The sequence below is a fragment of the Amaranthus tricolor genome, chromosome 2, assembly GCF_026212465.1.
Source record: "Amaranthus tricolor cultivar Red isolate AtriRed21 chromosome 2, ASM2621246v1, whole genome shotgun sequence".
NCBI lineage: Eukaryota > Viridiplantae > Streptophyta > Magnoliopsida > Caryophyllales > Amaranthaceae > Amaranthus > Amaranthus tricolor.
Window position 1 is genome coordinate 36,464,326 of NC_080048.1, and position 22,168 is coordinate 36,486,493.

A 22,168-nucleotide genomic window follows, 5' to 3' on the forward strand; every position below is an offset into this window, starting at 1 on the left:
TCTGTATATTCTCTAGTATATTAGATGATCTTATTCTCTTTAATTATGTATAATATCATAGGGATATTCTTATTTCCTTTCTTAGTTCCCTAGGTTTGATGTATAAATTGGAGGATTGTTTTACTCATGAGATTTAAGACAAAATTAAAAAATCCTAATTTTCGTTGTCATATCTTTACTCCCTTTTATTCTCTTTTAAGTATCCTATTTGACTTTTTCCTATTTTTTAAATGGTTAAATAGAACCACATGTATAAGAGAAAAATATAGAGTTTTTGGCTTGTACTATAATTTATCAAATAATTTGATCAGAAACATTAAACGTTACATCTTAACTTTATGTACTATAATTTCTTCCTTTATCTATGTATAATTGCTAAACAGCTAACCCAGCATAACTTATCTAAACTGGTGTAACATTTCAACACTTCTAATCATTGTTTAGAAAATAATTAGGATTTACTATATTAATATACTTATGATTTCTCTAATTATATTTTCTAATACTCTAATTATATTTTTTAATACTCCTATTATATAGTACTCCCTTCTATTCTCCCTATTAGTCTCATTTCCAAGTCGGATTAAATCATTTTATTAGTCTCATTTCTATTTATAGTATGTATTTTTAATCTTATTATCCTTACTCACATTACTTTATTACAATAAATCTAATGAAAAATATTACTAATTTACTTATTAACCTTTTTTTTTCTCCTTTTTAAGTGGTCCCATTTGACCCTCCTAAAAATGGTGAAAAGTCAAATGGGACTAATTAGAAGAATAGGAGGGAGTACTTTTTATTATATATATTTATTATATTTTATTTATGGGGAATTTTACGTGGTGATCCCGAGTTTCTAACTTTTCCACTTGGTAGGAAAAATGTTAAAATATTTGTTAAATTTATATTATTATCCATCATAACGACCTTTCTTTATAAAAACAAATGTTTAGATCACTCTTAAGGAGCACTATTTTGAAATTATATTTGAAGTGAGTATTTAATTTAACAAAGAACTTAACATTTTTTCTATCACATAGAAAAGTTGATAGCTTGGGATCATGATGCGGATTAAAAAATATTTGTTTAACACATGAAAAAGTCGATAACTTAATTAGGGTTACCGTGTGAAATTTCTCTTTATTTTTTTACTTCTAAAATTATTCGTTACATTACTAATTTAGGTAAAAAATAACTATATAAATATTTTTTTGCCGTTATCTAATTTCTACCCATATCTCATTAACTTTAGACAAAAAGTATTTTTCAAATAATGTCAATGGACATATTTTGTCACCACTAGTATTTAAATTCTCAAGTGTATCATTTTGGTAATACTTATTACTATATCCTCTATATACTTATATTAAGTGAGATTTCATATATCATAACGGCTGATTGGGTCGGTCATTTTGGATTCGATGACTTTTTACACTTTGATTATGTTTAAGTTGATCAACCACTTAATAGTTTCAAACTTTTTTAACAATTTTTGATTTTTGAATTGGATTATTAAATAAATATTTTTTATACTAAAGAATTAATATATGTATAGTAATTTTTAAGCATTTAACGTGTAAATATTGATTTAATAGTGTTGGGATGAGTTATCCCACATCGATGAATTGAAAATGGTATGCACGTTTTATAAGCTATTAGAGACCTTCTTCCCATTGCCATATGGTTTTGGGATGGTATATATCTCCTTGGCTTATGAAGTGTGTGCACTTGTGTCCCCCCGTTAATATGCTGGCATTCACAATAAGTCCAGCCTAATTTAACATATAGAGATGGAAATGAAAAATTCTCAAAATAATCAATAAATTACTAAAATGGATAAGTTGGGATTATGATTTAATTTAATCTACTTTTTAAAATTTTAAAATTAGATGATCCACTAATTTTAAATTAAATATAGGTTCAAATTTGAATCATGTGAAAAATTAACGTGTCAAGGTCAGATCATAGATCATTTGTCAATTGTCATGAAGTTATGTAGAATCCTAGAACTATATCAAGAACAATTAAATTGTAAAAATTTACTGTTCTACGATATATTGTGTTAACTAGGGTGCTTATCATACTAATCTAATTTTCTTAATAATTTATTCTCATTTTTCACTAATACTGGTATAAAGTGTTAATAAAAAAATATTATTACAAAACACAAGTTTAAAAACGAGAGTTTGATTTATACTAGAACGACTGAGTACTAGTTTAATTTGCGTCCTAATTAATATTTAGTTATTCACATAAGAAATCGTCTCAGACCATCTAATATAATAGAGGGTTTTGATTAATGCTTGATAAAACTTTTTGAAACAATGCTTGATAAAACTAATCGATTTTTATTGGGCATATCTCAGATACTCTGAAGATCCCGTAGAAAATACATACATCTATAAATGATATAGACAGCAACAAGGACATCTGTAGAAAATTATATTAACCTTAAAAATAATTAGCACCAAATTGTATAAGTACATTCTAAAATAAAATAGTTTATATTAATGTGAATGGTCGCTCACAAACAACAATAACAAGACACAATTTATCTTCCTTTCACAAAAAAAAAATCATCCAATAATGAAACAAATCTATTAAAAAGCAAAAAATTAATTACAAACCACTAAAAGAAAAAAAAAAAAAATCAAAATCAAAATCAATAAAAACAATACTATTTGCTCCGATTTCATAATACTCGCTACATTTTCTATTTTTGGCAATTTCATATTACTTGCTACATTTTCGTTTTTAATAATAAAACAATCATTTAAAGTTCTACACACCCCTATTTTTATCCTACTCTATATTCTATATTCTATAATAAAATACTATACTATACTCTATAAAGTAACCTAACAACTTATTTTCCTTTTTTCTTTTTCAATCAACAATAATAAAATACTATACTCTATAAAGTAAATAATCAGTTACAGTGTAGGTCAATCACTTTTCTTAATTTCCGTGTCCATGTAAATGTAGCGACTAAAACGGAACGGAGGAAATAATTCTCTAATCTCTTACTCCATCTCGGTACTTTCAAAAATTACTCAGAAACTTTTTCTTTCTCTCTCTGACGCATTAGTCAAACGCTTTTTGTCAAAGTGGGATCAACCCAAGTTCTTCGGGTCGGGCAATAGAATTTTGCATCGACATAATGGACATGTATTTTCCTCATAAACCCATCGAATCAAACAATCTCCATGAAAAGCATGGTCACAACCAAGAATCATCACATTTTCTGCATTATTAACATCCGATTTAACACCAAACTCTTCTTGACATATCGAACAATTTTCATCGATTTTCATCCTGTTACTCTCAACACACTTTACTCCATCACTAATCAATAGATCTTTTATGATTTTACGATCTTCCTCCGTCATGTTCAATACTTCATCTTCATCTTCATCTTCATCTTCATCTTCATCTTCATCTTCATCAATCTCCATCCATCCCCCAAACTCATTATTAATAAGTCGTCTTTCATCATCTTGTTCGGATTCGAATACAGAAATCTCAACATCCATTACAAGAGATTTACGATTTTCTGTACGAATTTGATTCAGTAAGATTTCACAACTTTCGTTCACCACATCGATAGCGCAATCATAAGCTTTACCATCGACATCAAGTCTCTCCAAGACTTCCATCATAATCGGTAATGAATCCAAATTTGTAACGTAATTTTCTTTTTTAATCTCAAAAATCTCAAAAATTTCTACTTGTTCTTCTTCGGGTTTGCGATGATCCTTATAAGATAACCTTACATTTATGGATTTATCGACTTCAATCTTCGGATTGGTGGTCGGATCATATAACTGCACTGTCCAAGATATCACCTGGACTCCATTAGAGGTTTGTAGAGATGATAATTCTTCAATTCGGGTCCTATTCATTTTTAATTACTAATCTTGATTATTACAGGTTTAATTAGGGTTTTAATTGAATTAAGTTGTGAATAATATTGGTCAGGTAAATCTTGATTAGGTTCTATGGAGCAATAAGATTGTGAACAAGATTTATATGCTTCAAAATTTGTTAAAGAACTGATAAATTGTTAGTAAACAGGGTTTTAGAGAGCAGTTACAAAATTAAGAGAAGATATTTTTTTTGTTCGAATAAGCTAATTATATATCACATGAGAGAAGCTGTTAATTAGACGTTACCCTATACTCACCTATATTCCAGCAAAATTAGAAAAATCCGGTAACAAATTAACTAATTTGTAATATGTTATGATTATATATTATTATTATTATTATTATTATTATTATTATTATTATTATTATTTTATTTAATTTATACAAAAAATGTACATAACACTTTTCAATTAATTGCTTATGTTTTCGGTAGCACCAAAAAATTCTACAACTGCATTTCTATTTTTAAGGAAACTGATACTCCTTAGTTTTCTCCTAATCATTTAATTCAATTTTTTGAATTTTTCTATGAGCGTAATTTTTTAGATAATATTTAACTTATTTTAGAATTGATTTTTCTCAATTAAATTTAATTTTTTGTTGATATTTAGTCTCGTATCAAAGCGTTTTACATATGTTAGAATCAAGTCTATATAAAGTATAAATTCAAAAATGGGTGTTTTAATATGTAAAGTAAAAATTTTAAATATTTGTTTTGTTTCACTATATTTGTTACATTTTACATTTTACGCAATCATGAGCGTTTATATTTTGAATCATTCATATATAATACAACTTGTGGACCTAGGTGCGGGTCGACAGGGTGGGCCTAGATATAGGGTCTGGGCCCGATATTGGGTCTTAGGGTGTGGACCCAAACTTAGAGCCGTTATTTATTTTTGAGATCCAGACCCATTCCGAATACGGTGGATTTCAAAAAATGAGATTCAGACCCACAAAAAAGAGTGAGTCCAAGGCGGGTAGACCCATGACTATTCCTAAATACAAGGTATTATATATATATATATATATATATATATATATATATATATATATATATATGATCAAATAAGAAAGATTTTAAAATGAGAAGGGTGAGAAGGATTTTTGTTTGATTTTGTTTTGTTACTATATATACAAAAAAGGATACTATACAAAAAAGGATACTATGTTATAAAGTAAGAACATTTTAAAAATTATTTCGTAGTTACTAATCTGTGTAACATAGTTACTTTTACAATTATGTATTAGCCGCTCAATCGTAACCATAAATTTTTTTATTTTAGTGAAATTAAGGGTGTAGAGTAGAGTCCTTCTAACCCTTTTTATTTTCAACCCCTTCTCCTTGGATACCTCCCGTATAATATTTATGTAAGGATGCGATTTGCTAATTTGTTCAGGTGTTTGTGGTCACTATACAGTTTATGTTGTATTTACATAGTAAAGGATGAACTTCAAAGTTTGATTTCAATGGTATCTTGTTTAGCCGCAAGTTCATCAAAACCATAATGATGATCCATTTTTTACCTATATTTTATTTTAAGTATGAGCTTTAGAAAAATATCTAGATAACATCAGTGCGATACACGGTTTTATAAAAATTTTAACATATTTATATAAATAAAAAATAAAAAAATTTATGACTTTAGGTTTTAACCATCTCTACTTAGCATATACTCATTTAATAAAACACATTATAAAGATTTTATATAAAACTTGAATAAAATAAAATAAAATATACTTCTATATTTTTAATATATTAAATGATCTGACCTAAAAAGTAAAAAATTTATTAATATAAATAATATTATAGTCATATTTAGAAAGCAGTAATAGTTATAGATAGATTGGTATTTCTAAATAATTAAAGCTTACGTAGGATTTAAGAGAAAATGAAAAATTTGCTTTGGCCTTGTGTATTATTAATGACACGTCTTAGAGTTTAATAGGTAGTATTATGTTAAGTAGTAATCTTATTGGGCCAATGTGTTTTTAGCGCATTTTCATAACTCTTACGGCCCGTTTGGTTAAGAGTATTAAATGGTGGTAATGGGAATAATTTATTGTGTAAAATGTCATTAAAAGTTCCATTTCATTCCCATGATAATGAATAAACTTTAATCACAAAAAAGTTTTTTTTGTTCACAAATTTTCATTACCATCTAATACCACATCTCTCAATGGTAATGCATTGGAATAATTTTGTGAAGAAAATGAGATGATTGAAGTTGGACAAGCATGACCATCAAGATCGCCAAGAGAATTTTCAACCAAAATTATACTAGTTTTTCATTCCTATTACTATCGTTTATTACCATCTACTAAACGGGCCGTTAGTGTTTATACTTGTATATATAGTCTTGGTGACATAATGAAATGACAAGGGAAAAAATTTACTCAACATGGTATCAGGCATTTTTCAATCTTATTTTCCTCTAAAATTTAAAGTTTAAAATGATAATAAAAAAATTGGATAATCATATGAGCTTGTCACATAGTAAGACGTTCTCAAAGAAGACTTGTACTTACAGTAAGTTAGATTTGACATATTAAAACATTTAATTGGGTTTATTTTAGTTTGAATAGTTTTTGAGTCGGTCATTTTGGGTTAGATAACTTGGATTGTTTACACTTTAATCATGTTTGGGTTGATTAATAATGTGAATGTTATGTAACTGTAAGTGCATAGGTGCATGTCGAATACAAGGAATCTAGGATAAGAAATTTGTTAATCTCTACTAACTATATTGCTTATAGAAAAAAAATGATTGATTCGTTGTTTAATTAGGAATGCAATGAAAATTTATTTAAAACTATATGATAAAGAAATCTAGGGTGTCAGCTTGTTAGGAATCCCCTAAATTCTTATATGATCAGACATCTATCAGTGTTAATTAAATGTCGAATTAATTATGTGATTAAATAAGATCTTGCTAATATTAAACTCTCGCTCTGTTGATTAACTATTAGATTTAGGCCCTATTAATTCACTTCTTACACGCTAGTTTTGTTGAACAAATTAATGAAAATTTAACCAAAATTTACCCAAAAGCAAAGTTAATCCTAATCTCACATGCTAGTTCTATTGTTAATATCAAACTCTTGTTTGGAGTCTTTATTATACGAAAAATTTCCCTGATTGATCTCATTTATTGCCAATCTGCTGTGAATAAATCTACTGTTGATTATTTCTAAATAATCCAACATTTGTATAGTTTTTGCAGACAATACCTCTTTCCAAATATTAAATGGTTATTGTATGTATCTACGAGCCGTTATACTCACTCTTTTTCCTCATTGTGCTTCTTTGTTGGTCTATCCCTACTTCTCTTTGGTGGTAGGTATCTACGATAGCCGGTTAAAAAGTGGCAAGGCTGGATTATTTAAAAATAATTAATAGTAGGGATTATTCACAGCAAATGGAAAATATGTGAGATAATTCTGGACAACTTTTCTTATATGTCCGATTTTAATAAATGAGTGAGAGATGACGATCGTTTGAAGTTAGCTTTGATCTTCAGCACGGTAAAAGCCGACTTAGCTGAACCTTTATGGACAAAAACGCCGACTCGGCGTTTGTTACTGAAAACGCAGTTTTTGGCCAATGATTGAAGTCGACTTAATGTCAAATGGAAAGAAGAGAAAGTCGAATCGACTTTATTCACCAAATAATCGTGCCGAAATTTTCCAATTACTTTATTATTATATTATTTTATTTTGCCTTTATTTAATTAAGCTTTTAAGTTAAAATTCAGTTATTTTGAAGAGGATTGTTTTCTAAGTATTAAATAAGAATTAGGTTTTTCATTATTCATACAACAGGTTATACGTTATCTTCAGTTTTTTTAGCCTTAAGTACTTATTTTTATCAGTTACTTTCCTAGTTTCTTTATAATTTATTTTCTTTGCTACTTTTAATTATTTATGCAATTTAAGGTTCAGTTTCAATTCAATTCATAAGTTTCTTTCTATCTCGTCCTTTGTTTATTTATTTAATAGTCTTTATTTATTTCTATAATGTTAAGTATCATAATTAGGGTCGGGTTTTAATATTTATTTTCATGTTATTTTTAATCATTAGTGAGTAGATTTCCTTAGGATTGAAGGATTGATTCTAATTTGTTGTATGGAATAATTTTTCTGATTAATTGCATGAAATTTAAATCTATGATTAATGAACATTGATTTACATATCTTCATTAATATTTTCAATAAAATAAATTTTGAAATTGGAATTAATTTAGGATTTAGGTTAAATTCATACTAGTTTAACTATTTAACCGATAAAACGGAAGATTGAGGATTAAAATTAGTAAGTTTTTTAAAAAATATTAATAATATAGTGGAAGCTTGAAATTAATTAGATCACTTTTAATCATATTAATCATTAAGTTTCATATATTATGAGAATAATTGATTTCCAAGCTAGAAGTAGTTGATGCCCAATATCCTAGACTTTCTTTATTATTACTTTCACATCAATTCATCGTTCTATACTATTTATTTATCATAATTGCGCATTTTTATTTGTCACAGTAAAAATAGATTTAATATGAAACATAATTGTTTCTTCCGTATCCCATGATTATAAATTAGATAAATTCATTTTCATTAACTCACTTTCCTGAGTTTGACCCGTACGAAATAAGAAATATGTGGACACCTTAGATCATATAAAGACATGGATAAGCAATGATGACACAGATAATTAATAATCTGCCTCTTGTTGCATAAAAATGTTGTTGAATACCTTAGTCTATGCCACACCAGCGAGAGATGTGTTGTCATCTTCTATTGATTTGTTATCACTTTTTTTATTAGTTGATAAACCGATTATTACTGTGAAGATGTTTTCGTAAATTTTTTGTTATCGGCTATTAATTAGAAAAAAATAAGTTAAAAGTTAACATATAAACAATCACAATAGCTTTTTGATTTTCAACTTAAAAATCAGTTTTGTTTCAACCGTTTTATGGTTTGAGTAATATTTCCTGACCCGGATGATTCCTCTTGGGTCCGAATCATTGCTGCTCCTTCGCGGATCCTCCTTAATGCTTTACCCAAATTTTTCGACCCGCAAACAAATGGTACCCGTAAATTGTTTTTATTAATGAAATGATCTTTATCTGCAGTTGATAAATCTCATTCTCGTCGATGTAATTGGATCCGATTGATTCAAGAATTTGGGCTTAATCTATTAGACTATAACGCTCACGCATCATGCATTAGACACGTCAAAAGACTTATCATTACCTGTGAAAAATAAAAATACTACATATGAGCCATAATTTAGTAACTAATTACTCTAATGTGTCATACATTTATACTTTGAAAATGTTTGTTTTCAAAAAAATATTTTGTTATTTAAAATTTATAAAATAATTTGTAAGTATATATTTCAAACAGATAAACTACACATAAATTTAAATGTTGAATTTGTCGCACTTTGTAAATTTAGGTAAAATGTACATTTATAGATATGCCATTAATAATACACAAGGCCAAAGCAAATTTATCATTTTTTCTAAAATAAAACAAAGCTAAAAAATATAACTCATTTATTGGCTAACAAAATGAACGTCATTTGATGTTGACCAATATTTCTATCATTAACTAGTATTTATTTATATTTAAATTGAATAAATTAGAGAATATAATATACTGCATAATATATTACTCCCTCCTATTTATCTTAAGTGTCCTATTTGCTTTATACACAATATCCAATGCACTTATTCAATCCTTAATATATTTAATTATGTATAACTAAAAATTATGAAAAGTTAGATATTAATAAACTTTACATTAAAACGAATCAAATGAAATCTCACATGACTACATTTTATCTTATAGATTAATAATAAAATACAATTTAAGATTGATAAATAAATAGTGTACAAAAGTAAATGGGACACCTAAGGAGAATTGTTAAGTGAAACTCATTTATTGGCTAAAACAATGAATGTCATTGAATCTTGAAGTATTGAATAAAGGAGGTATTCATCACATTAAACTCATCACACAATGCCATATTGCAATGTCTATTTTATGTTTTTGGTTTGAGAAGGTTTTTATTTCTTCCCGCTCTTCTTTAGTCCAGAGCCTCCAAATTGTCCCTTCTGTTGTGCCTTGGCTCTAAGCTCTTTGAGTGCCTGCTCAAAAGAAAAACGCCAAATAAGAAAACTGTTTGTTTGCAACTCGGCAAAATATAAGAATTTAACCATTCCGAGTAATAATCACCTTCTCCTCTTCTCTCTTCCTTTGAAGCAAGGCTTTGTCATCCTGCATCACAGACGACATTACTACATTACCCGCTAAAGCACAAGATCAACCTCTACATACTGGTTGAGCAAAACAAAAGATATCATCCACGCACATCAAATGTGCCATGACGAAACATACCCAACAATTTGTTATGAAAATAAGTTATTTGTTAAGTATTTAAGATAATAATTCTTAAATAAAAAAAAACATTGGACAATCTTAATGGAAAAGAGAAATACATAAAATAAACTAAATTATAAAGTGAAACTCATTGTTGGTGTATCTCCATGAAGGAAAAATCAAACGTGAGTAGTTTGGCATACAAGGTAAAGACAAATACGAAAATACTTTGTATATGACTACAACAAGTCAACAACAATGTCAAAGCCTTAATTACAAAAGATTAGGTCGGTTACATGAACCATAAATTGGTCTAAGGGCTCATCCACATGAATTATATTTCTTCATTCATTCCAATTGTCTACACAAATACTTTGTATATAAAAAACAGAAATCAAAAGGCCACAAGTTTCATGATGAAGCAAGACAACAAACATAACTAGACCCAAGGGCCAAATGGCAGCTAGAATAATAAGTAGCATAAGACAGTAAGTTGTACAGTTCAAGTAAAAAACCAAACTATGGCTTCACAAAGATCAATCACATGATTCAATGCAGATATTGAGGCAAAAACACAAACAATCGAGTCTTTATAAAGATACATGTAAAGTAGAGACACTACACTGTATTAGGCCTATAAATTTTATATCCATGCACAAATTTAACATGTAGATTTAATACATCCAAGGCAAGAGTTGGTTGCAGCTTACAACATTCGTAAAAGAAAGATCACCAAACAGATAATGAACTAAATTTATTTGATATAAGAAAAGTTGATAGGAATAAGAGTATAGTAACATATATTGGCAAGGACTCAACTCAACCAAAGCTTAAGTCGATAGTTGTAGCCTTGACCAAGATATTTATATCATAGAAACTATGACCAAGATATTTATATCCTCTATCATAATCCACTTTTCATAATAATCTCAACTATATAAACCTAACTTCCGGTAGTATGATCACTAGTCTCCAAAAAAATGTTCAAAGGATCTATTATTGTTTCTATTATTCAAACAATATGTTAGTCTACCAGCATAACTAAATATCTGGACACTCAAACAAATTAAAACACTCTGAATCAAAAAAGTAACAAATGAATTAAAAGGTTAGCAAAAAATTCACATTAAGGTTCACAGCTTGCTCAAAACAATTCATTAAACAATCAAAATCAGCACTTTCTTTCTTAATCACCAATAGAAAAATATTTAACTATCCAATGACATCATCTACCACAATAATACAGATATAAATTTTTTACGAAGATTACATACCTCGTCCAACTCGACTTTCTCCTTCTTGGGTTGTTTCAATGGTTTCGCCTTTCCACCTGCAAAATATTAGGTTAAATTTGTCAGCTTCAAAAAAAATTAACGCCAATCAAATCGAATTTTCAAAACAGGGAATGAAGTAAGATGAAGAGCCTTGTTTAGACATAGTTGGTGCTGTCTAGGGTTAGGGTTTGCTCTAGTTAGTGATTTTGAGAGTGAAAAGCGATTTTTTGAATAACAAATGGTTCATCAATTAGAATTCCCTTTCGACTTAAGAAAAAACAAAAAAGAACCGGAAGCACCACTTTATATAGTGGCATCCACTCCGATTGAAATTGTAATAAGATAAATTTTGAGAAACTAAGCGAGGGTTACTCTCCGGGCAGTCAGGTTCGATTAATTATTTCTGTGATAGATTATTTTTAATTGGGTCGATTTACAGTAGAAAATGTTAAGTAAGTTACTCTGTGGACATTAAAAATAATGTAAGTAGACGTTTAAAATATTGTAAGTTCTATACTCTTACTTGATGAGCATTAATGATATTGTAAGTATGCAATAAGGATAGGGTAAGTAGGTATTAAGGAAGATGTAAGTAGACATTAAATATGCCGTAAGTAGACATTTAAGAATATTATAATTAGGATTATGGATATTATAAATATGCATTAAGAATACGGTAAATAGTCATTAAAAATGATATAAATAGACATTAAGGATTATATAAGTAGGCATTAAGTTTTAATGGATTGGGTATAAGAGACCTCTCTTAAAAAGACTGTCTCTCAAGAAACCGACTGTTATTAATTAGAAATTTGCCTTGATAGATTGATTAGGTGTTTTTAGTCAAGTTAAATCTTTAAGATTTTATTTTATTATATAAATTAGTTTAAATTAAAAAATAACTATTATAGAAATAGAAATCTAAAAAATTCATATTTAAAATTCTAAAGGAATAATCACCATGAATGTTACAAATTTTTGCTAATTTTCATACATTAATACCAAATTTAATATTAATTATTAATTTACCCTTATGTTTTGTCAAGTAGTCTACTATAAATAAAAGTTGTATTAGGCAAACACTCTTTAAGTTATTAGGAGTATTATTTATAATTAATCAAAAATTGATGTTATTATAGATAAAATAGTTAAAATTTATACTATTCACAATAATTTTTTAATTTAAAATTAGTCGAATTCCTCACCTTTCGTGTCCTCTCTCTCTATGTAGGCCGTCGGCTCTGGTTCTCTCTTGCTGTCGTTGTAGTTACAATTCCCACTTTCCTTCTACGCCTTTTACATGGTTCTTTTTTATCAACCGATTAATTTTTGGGGAGATATTGTCGAAATTTTCATTCTCAATTGTTTTATATTATTATCATTATTTTATTTTAATATAAAATTTGAATTTTTTTATGACATTCATAATTAAAATATCTTCTTTTCTTTTTTCAATTTATTTTCTTTCTTGAATCTTGTCATTTTTATTTCTTCCTTTCTTATGATTACTGATTCTTATGATTGAAGATTAGTGAAGATTTTAATAATTAGTATTGAAGATTGTCGATTCTTGTCATTCTGTTAAACACGTGTGTGTATATATATATATATATATATATATATATATATATATATATATATATATATATATATATATATATATATATATATATATATATAATCCAAATTAAATTGACAATTAATGTTTTATGATTTAACTCAATTTTGAACGTATAAGTTTCAATTATCATTTTACAAATAAGTATTCAAAGTCTATAAAGATATCGTATATTCCCTCTGTTCCATATAGTTTGAATTAAAGACAAAATTGTTGTTTTGTAAGAAAAATGTGGATAATGACAATAAATGAAGAAAGAGAATGAATTGTGTAGATAAAAATAAAAGAGGGTTAAAATATATGGATAAGACTAAAAGGAAATAGTGAGTCACAATCCAAAAATAAAAATAATGTAAATAAAGTGAAACGGACCAAAATATAAAATACTGCAAATTAAATAAAAAGGATAAAGTAGATTTTAATTTAAATTGAATATGTTGAAACGGCAGATTGGGTCTCATATTGAGACGGTCTTGTCCACGACTAACTGGTTAATAAAATAGAAGTAAATGTAACAAGTTGAACTAATTGTTGGACGAAACAGCAAGCCCACGGGAGAGGCCGAGAAAGTGCATCAATGGAGAAAAGAAACTCGGTAGACATTGCAATGGAAGACTCTAAGGTCATGAGCGAAGTTCATCTTGGTTGCCCGCCTAATTTCTCCGGTCCATACGTCTCCCGTTTTACCTTCCATTTACCTCTTCCTGGTAATCCCTAATTTCTATCATGGTCCTTTGAATTTCCTTGCCTTTTACCCTTTTTATTGCCATAATTTGTCAGTTGGAAGTACAAACTTGCATTGATAATTTAACAATTGATGTTTAGTCTAGATGGAACCAGACGAACTTTCCTTGGTTTGACTTGATGACTGATGTTATGTACATATGTTTGATTGGTTGGAAACGGGGATGAGTTTGTTGTTGCTAATGCTTATAGTGTCGATTCGAAGTGAAACTAATGACTGTAATGTAATCATGTCTATATGCACTAGGGTTTGAGATTCATTTGTCTGAACACTTTCTTTTTTATCGAGGTTAAGCTAGAGAATCTAAGGGGAAATGGAAATAAATCATTCATGTAGTAATTAAAATCGAACCCATGTCACATGGATGAAAGCAATGGCGGATCCAGGGTTCATAGTCCCATGGGGCAACAACAACTGGACGAAATTTTGACAGAATTTCGTTTGTAAAGTGAACATCTAAAATATTTTTTATTTCTCCAATATGACATTTAAAAGCGCTATAATCCCAAAGAAAAACTAAAAAATATCATGCAATTCTTGAATCTTGAATACTAGCTTGATGAACCCCAGTACCAAAACCATTGTAGCTTTATGTTTGTTATGCATTTGTTGGTTAACTAATGTGTTCCTTCAGTTCTAAAATTTTAAATGTTTAATAAAATTAACTCAACTAATTTATTTAATAATTTCGATTAGATCTGATAATGAACAATAAAAATTATTTATATTGTTGGGAATAAAATAATGCATATCTCAAAATAAGAATTGATAAATTGATGAAGAATCCTAATATTAAGAGGGGTGAAAACTGAAAATGAATGGGTTGATAAAATTTATAAACTTATGGATGCTGTTGATGGATATATTCCAATTCCTTCTAGACAACAAATGAGTTCTTCATCAATTCTTCAAGTGCCAATAATGGGTTCTTCATCAATTCTTCAAAAGGTAATAATGCAAAACCAGCTAAGGATGAAAAGTTTGGGAGTAAGATTAATGACAGAGCCAGCCTTAACCTCAGGAAGCAAAGACCGAAAGAAAATAAGAAATCCAACTGCTTAATTATTCTCTGCTAGTTTCCATATTTCTTGCCAGTAATCACCGTAAGATGCTAATCCAAAATCAAAAACCCCCATCAACAATAGTAAAGAAAAACAAAAACCATATTGAAAAATCCAAAATCAGTAAAACCCACCAAAATAAATAAATAAAAAACCAATTAATTCATTCAAACAATCAATAAAACCATCAAATCAAAAAAGATATGGAAATTCAAAAATAAAACCCTTTAAATTAGTTTCACTTTCTTTCTCTTCATCTTGAGACTACCTTTTAAATAGATGATGGAGTGGGATTATTTAAGATTTAGATTAAGATTGAAAATTAGAACATAAAGATTAATATTAAATATACCTTTAAAAATCAAAATTCTGATTTAAGGGGACAACAAAAAGCCAGACAGGGGTGGGTCACTGCTGGCGGCAGGCGGCAGCGTCTGGCTGGGAAACAAATTTTAGGGTTTTTGCTTGGGTTTTATCTTTTAGGGGAGGGAAGGGAGAATAACACTTACCAAGAGAATCTGAAATGAGCGTGTTTCTTTCCTATTCCCCTAATTTTTGATTTTCTTTTGTTTTAATTTACCCTGGGGCATGTGTCAGGGGCGGCCCAAGCATAGATCCGCCTCTGGGTGAAAGGGAAAGACTTCAATCCCTAGGCAACTCATGAGTTTCATTTGTCGAACACTTGGTTTGGCATAAAATACGATTTTTTAAAAATATTGTATTATTTTTGTATCAATTGTGCTCTTACTGAGTTTGAGTCCTAGATTTGCTCTTGTCAAAGTAACATATTCATGTAAAACAATCATTTATTATTATCATCATCATCATACCCAGGGAAGGAAGACAACAATCCATACTCATAAAGGAGGATGCGGTCAAAGAGTCTCCGACTCAAAATTTGATCCTCCAGAGAAGTTCTTTCTACATTTACTTGCCGGCCGGCATCATATAAAACAAATCACTAATGTAAGTTACAAACTCAATAAAATTGTTTTTCCTCTATGCGTCCATTCGTTCACCAAAGCACTCAAAAATATTCACATCTAAGGTTCAAATTCGTTCATTATAACATAATGCAAAAACAAGGTCATTTCGTATCGTATCGGCCGCGTCGTAAAGGTTTCTAAATTTAACCGCAACTCAGATTGTTTTAAGCGACATTTCATAGTTTAGACTGAAATTTGGCAACATGATAACCACATCACCCCCATTACAGTATTTCCCTGTTTGTTTACCGCAACTGTGACCGTTGCCGTATTTTTGCACTATGCATTATAAGGTGATTCGTAATAGCCCTAACAGTGAACTTTGACAAGTTGGATAGATTTTGGATGGCCATAATCCATTGCACATTTTTGGGGTAGGGATGTGTAATTATAATTTATAGAATAGTAAGAATTTGCTTAAATTATGCTTGGATAGCCCTACATCCTGCAATTTCTTCATTTTGATTTTGCACCATAAATTTTAATAGTAGGTACCTTTCATTGGACAACATCATCGTAATGGAGGTCTCCATGGTTGCTTGTACATGCTCATTTTCTTTTTGTCTGAATGTGAAAAAAAAATTTACTCATTAAAAAAAAATCTTATTTTGGAACATTATAGAAGATGAGCATTTGCAGAAAAGATGTGGTGATGATCCTGAAAATGAATCATGTTCTTTCCAGAAGATTGTCAAAGTGGATGAAGACGGTGACCTCATTGTGGCTCGACGAACAAGTAAGTTTGAAATTTTCTTTTGGATATTTGTAATTTTCCTTCTTCAACGGCTATCCTCAAACACACAATTATCTTAGTTTAATTGGCGTGAAGCACCCTAAGGCAGCAAGGCCGTTTCCCCGCTTTGGGCGCCAGAATTCGCTTTGAGGCACTCCAAAAATTAGAAAAATAGAACTCCCAAAAAAATATGAAGAAGAGACGAGGAATAAATAAGAAAAGATAAAACAAAACTCGGTGAGTGCCCGCATTAAATGTGGGCTTCTTCTGATGTTAATATCAAAATATGGTCTAAGGCACTCTAAGGCGCTCGCCTTAAGATTTCTCCTCGATTAGCTTTATCAAAGTGTCCAAGTCATCCCTACCCACACCTCACGCCCTAGGCACATTTTTACAAGATTGCGGACCTGCTATGGAGCTTGTAATAATGATTAGTTTTGAAAATTTAATGGAATCAGTTTCGTTCCAATACTTCTGAAAGCTGTTCCCGTTTGTGCTTTCTTCAGTTATATTAATAATTTAGTATCTATAGCTAATGTGACTAAAGTCTTTTTGAATATCTATAGCTGTTCCCGTTTGAAGTTTAAACGTATTTATGGAATGGGTTGGCCTTGTGTATTGGAGTTGGCTAGTTTCTGATCAGTTTTTTTTTTATTTTTTTTCTATTTTTATCAAACCTTGGTAATTGTTTAAAAATAACGTCATATATTATGTAATTTACCTCTGCTTCACTAAGTTACCTTAAATTAATTTTCTGATGTGATCTATATGATGTGCAGAACAATCATATTACACTGGTGTTGTCAGCATCCAACACAACATTACATCAAGTATTTCAAGAGTGGGTTTGCAGGTGAAAGTCCAATTCCTTTTTTTAATGTTTGCATTATGGAAAACCATGTTTCAAGACTGGCATATTGGTTCACCGATAATGTTCAAGAGATCTCCATATGACCCCATAAATGAAAGGATTTAGAGCTCTGTTTTTGTACTCTATTCTTGAAATTCAAGTTTTCATACTGTTTCCATATTAAATTCAGTGACAAACTTTCATGTAAGTAGTGTTGGCACTTGGCAGTTATCAAAAGCATTGAATATTGATGAAGTGGTAAGTAGGTGCTTTCTTAGCTGAAATTTTTATTTAAATTTCCTCCATTTCAGGTCTGGAAGGCAGAATTGATATTAGCAGATTATGTATTGCACAAGATGTCGCTATCAACTGCATTCAACAATGTTGTAGCGGTTGAACTTGGTGCTGGCACAGGTAATGTTCTCTTTGATATTTGAAATATTTTCTTCACAATGGAATATGCGTTAGGAGTACGACGACAGTTAGTTTTAGGGATTCTTTAAAGCACACAAATTCATGTTGGACCCAATTGACGTATTTCAATAGTTTGTGTGTTATGTTTCTCATTGATAAATGGCATTCTGGAATTGTTTTGGTTTAAAGAGGATATGAACTTAGTTCGAAATATCTGTCAGAGAAGCAATATGTCAAAGTTCATGGATGATGGAGCCATAAGATAATTGTTTCTTCTAAGCTCTAATGCTTATTAAAAAAATAAAGGAAACAATGAGTAATTTTGAAGCACTTTTGCTCAGTCTACTTAGAGGATTAATATTCAATTCAAGTTTCATTAATCGAAAAACTTATAGGTCTTTGCCTCTTACATCATACTTATCAGTGGCTAACTTAGTCCTAATCAGCCATTGTATTAGATAAAGGATTGAGAATAAGTTGCGGCAACAAAACTTTATATAAGTGAGAAAGGTATGTGTGCTGCATGACAGGGAATAATCATGGCTATGAATTATATCCATAGTAAGTTTTGCCTACTGCAAAAATAAAGTTCATGACCTAATGCTTAGAGGCGGCATACTAGATTAAAATAACTATATATCTCATGGTTCTTATGTCTTGCCCATTTGTTGGACGTTTCTCGAACTCACTACTCAATGTGGTCACCTTCAAATGGTGAATTGGGACATGACTCAGCTTTCCGAAGCTGACCCATCCATGGGCAGTTTGCATTTTTTTTCATGCTCTCATGCCCTCATGTTCATCAGTTCATCTCAATTCCATCCAATGTCTTTTTTTTTTAATTCCTTGTTGCACCCGTGAATCTACATATACAATCATGATGAAAGTTTCATGAACGACTTAGGATGACTATGTTCAGAGGTAAGAACTATTCAAAAAACTGTGCCAGAATCGAAATCATCAACAAAGAAATTGTTTGAGACTTTGAGCTTGTACAAAGAGATGATTCTTATGCATCTTTAGTTGTGAGATAATGTTAATTAGGATATCCATTTTGAAACATTGTACCAATAAGGAAAGTAAGAAAAAATTGTGAAATAGATAGAGTAGTAGACTGGAAGTACATTGCCAAAATGAAAATTATCTAATGCATATTTTACCGATTTGGCAATTCATTTAGTAAGCTTATAATGAAGTTATCTTTGGGGAAAATCACCAAGACATTGTAGCACTTTTGACACTCAATTTGGTATATCTATTTATTTCTTTAAGCTGATTCAAATTTCTATGTAACCTAAAGCATCCTCATTCATTGATTTACAGGATCCTGATTGTGTCTTTGTCAGGGTTGGTTGGTATCTTAATTGCGCGTGTTGCCAAGGCTATTTTCATAACAGGTATACTGTCATTTCGGCTGCATTTCATGTCTTGAGATTTTGGACATAGTTTAATATATCCATCAGGTACCCTTGACTTTTTTAAAACAATAACCACCTTGCATCCCTGGAATGTTATTTGGTGGTGTGATATTATTGAATCTATCAATCCAATATTGATGAGAGCATTGGTTGATGAGAAACCGAATGGAGTGCATTAGTTTATGGGAAAGAGAGTGTTTTGAGTTTGGTGGTAAGAGATAGGATTTAAGGTTTTTCTGTTAAAAGAGATTGATATTCATTAATGGGTAACTGTTTTCAAACCTCATGGTAAGGCTGGTGCATGTTTTAAATGATAAGGTTATTTGGTATGTGTGGATACCTGATGAAAGTTACCTAAACATTATATTGAGTTTTTCTTGTGCCAACTAATGTACCTCTACATGAATTCATTCTCAGATCATGGTGTTGAAATTCTAGACAACTGCGCTAGGAATGTTTACTTTAATTCTGGCCTATTCGGAAGTGAGTGTTCAGTTAAAGTGCGAGAGCTTGACTGGCAGAAACCATGGCCACCCATGGATTTCAATTCTACAGGAAGGTAAAAAACCGTTTTGTCCATCCTCCTTGGTCTTTTTACTTTTCAGTATATGTTCATTTTCATTTGTCTTCAAATGGTCAGTTGGATTCTTATTTATATGCACTTCTTAATATTAAAGCAGATGACGTTTGCTACCAAAAGTCAATCGGAAAAAACGTCTTTGTATGTTTCATCATTAATAAGGATAAGGTTGCTTACAACCAATCTTTTCAAACCCCACCCTAGGTGGGAGCCACTTAGTGGCATTGGAGTAGTGAAATGATCGATTGAATTCTTCTCTACCTTTTTTCACTTAGTTTTTATTAAGAGGATTGCAAGTGTATTCACCCTTGTATAATTTGTACACTTTGCCTCTCAGATATTCCTGGACATCTACTGAGGTGGAAGAGGTCAACGGAGCATCTGTGCTGCTTGCTGCTGATGTGATCTATAGTGACGAATTAACTGATGCTCTTTTTAGTGTTTTACAGAAAATGATGTGCCAGCATTCTGAAAAGGTACATTTACTTGCAATGTTAATATCTAAAACCTAGGGATTAGCTACTTGTTTATGGCTGCGATAATATATCATTCAAGCAACATTTCTGGTGGAAAGAGATATGTATGCTATGAACAAAATAAGCTCAATAGACTGCCTTCTAAAGACTTTTTGTGGATACCCCCACGGGATGAGCAATAATTTTCTTCACCATGTTGATAATTTGAAAACGCTATACACTCGGTCATTTTATGTGCTTAATCTCTTGATTAGAGATGTAATGTGGATAAAATTATACGGGTTTCGCACTGCATCCGCCCGGTTGGCATAGTGGGTGGGGATGGTTTGAATGCATATCTGGGCAGGCGTGAGAATGAAAATTTTACCTACTATGGGTGGTGGGTATGGGTATGGAGAGGCCATACCGTATCCACCCACCCATTTTACCATCCCTTGTTTCTTAATCTGATGAAGTTTTACACCATCATGGGTTTATTGTCAAATGTCGACTTTACACAGCATGGAAAGTTCATTTCTGGCATTAGCCAATGTTACCCAACTCATATCAGGATTCCTACAGAATGATGGTTATTGTCATTTTCTTGTTGATTCAGTATGCCCAACTGGAAATTCCAACAAATATTTTCTTACCAACTATAGCCTCATTAATAGAAATTCTTTTACAATAACATGAATGGATAAAATTCTTTTACTTGTTCTCTTAGGTGCTATATCTTGCTTTGGAGAAGCGATACAATTTCAGCTTGGATGATCTTGATGTTGTTGCGAATGGGTACTCACATTTCCTTAGTTACATGACGGATTCAAAAGGTACACGATTTATATCACCCAACAGTAAACTTAAAATTCATGCACTGATAGTTTCTCGCATAAACTTGTGCTTCGGATTGGTGATGGAAAACACGAAAATCCCTTAAGGGCTTATCTTTTACAGGTTTCACTGGCAAGTGTATCAATCTTTCCGAAATTCCTCAATATGTGAGAGAATACCAGAGAGGAAATGATGTGGAGCTTTGGGAGATGAAGTATGTTGCACCAAAATGTTGAAGATCTGAGATATCTGCTGGAAAAGAAGAGCGGAGATAAATATTAGTTTTCATTATTCTTATTTTATTTTATTTTCTTATTTATGATTTAGGCTTAAATTTTCAGAAAAAATGCTTAAAAAAATGTCCAAAAAAAGAGTGTGCAATATCACCGTACACCTAATCCCCAGATCAAGATTTGGTGAGTTATTTTTTTTATTTCATTTGAAAAATATTTTAAAAAAATTTGTGTCCCTGTATTGTATCCAATACGAGGGCATGTCCCTATATCCTAAAATTCTAAAAACAATATATCGGATACTAGAATCCACATTTATATTCGATACATGTATTTGAGTCTAGGTAACATAACTCGGATGCATTTTAGAAAGAGGCAGATTCTAGCTAGGCATGTATGTATTCTCTATTTTCCTTTATATAATGTTTATTATACAATACTTTTCTGTCTTATTTATTTTGCAATATTTCAAATTAAAGAAACTCATTAAAATTTAAAATATTGCTGGGAAAAAATTAGTTGATTTAATGGGTAAACTACCACTACCAATAGACAAATAAAATAAATAAAATATAGTTGTTATTAGTGAGTTGGATTCTACTGCTTTGTATAGTGGATGTATGTAAAACAATGAATAATTTTACCACAATAATG

The 22,168-nt window shown here is 30.3% G+C and overlaps 2 protein-coding genes across 3 annotated transcripts; one reads left to right on the forward strand and one right to left on the reverse strand.

Annotated features, from left to right (window-relative positions):
* Positions 1-9,749: 9,749 nt before the first annotated feature.
* On the reverse strand, positions 9,750-11,892 carry LOC130806857 (uncharacterized). The gene is made up of 4 exons (XM_057672079.1): positions 11,738-11,892; positions 11,588-11,643; positions 10,170-10,211; positions 9,750-10,081 (listed from the first exon to the last, which is right to left on the reverse strand). Exons 1-4 carry the CDS (start codon positions 11,748-11,750, stop codon positions 10,001-10,003), a joined length of 192 nt encoding a protein of 63 aa, XP_057528062.1. The 5' UTR covers positions 11,751-11,892; the 3' UTR covers positions 9,750-10,000.
* A 1,789-nt stretch (positions 11,893-13,681) lies between these two features.
* On the forward strand, positions 13,682-22,164 carry LOC130806272 (uncharacterized). 2 transcript variants are annotated; one of them, XM_057671284.1, is made up of 9 exons: positions 13,682-13,912; positions 16,620-16,733; positions 17,510-17,583; positions 17,892-17,994; positions 19,341-19,391; positions 19,830-19,971; positions 20,330-20,468; positions 21,175-21,280; positions 21,405-22,164. In XM_057671284.1, exons 1-9 carry the CDS (start codon positions 13,783-13,785, stop codon positions 21,515-21,517), a joined length of 972 nt encoding a protein of 323 aa, XP_057527267.1. In that variant the 5' UTR covers positions 13,682-13,782; the 3' UTR covers positions 21,518-22,164. The 2 variants fall into 2 exon arrangements, with proteins under 2 accessions (XP_057527267.1, XP_057527269.1); XM_057671286.1 differs by having other exon boundaries at positions 13,701-13,912; positions 21,389-22,164.
* The last annotated feature ends 4 nt before the right edge of the window (positions 22,165-22,168 follow it).

What these genes read in the sequence shown, in the direction of transcription:
- LOC130806857 (XM_057672079.1), bottom strand. An exon ending in AGAAAGTCGAGTTGGACGAG is followed by an intron (nt 10,212 to 11,587) that starts GTATGTAATCTT and finishes TCTGTGATGCAG; the next exon opens with GATGACAAAGCCTTGCTTCA. An exon ending in GGAAGAGAGAAGAGGAGAAG is followed by an intron (nt 10,082 to 10,169) that starts GTGATTATTACT and finishes TCTTTTGAGCAG; the next exon opens with GCACTCAAAGAGCTTAGAGC.
- LOC130806272 (XM_057671284.1), top strand. Translation starts at nt 13,783, where the DNA reads ATGGAGAAAAGAAACTCGGTAGACATTGCAATGGAAGACTCTAAGGTC. An exon ending in CTTCCATTTACCTCTTCCTG is followed by an intron (nt 13,913 to 16,619) that starts GTAATCCCTAAT and finishes GGAACATTATAG; the next exon opens with AAGATGAGCATTTGCAGAAA. An exon ending in CATTGTGGCTCGACGAACAA is followed by an intron (nt 16,734 to 17,509) that starts GTAAGTTTGAAA and finishes TATGATGTGCAG; the next exon opens with AACAATCATATTACACTGGT.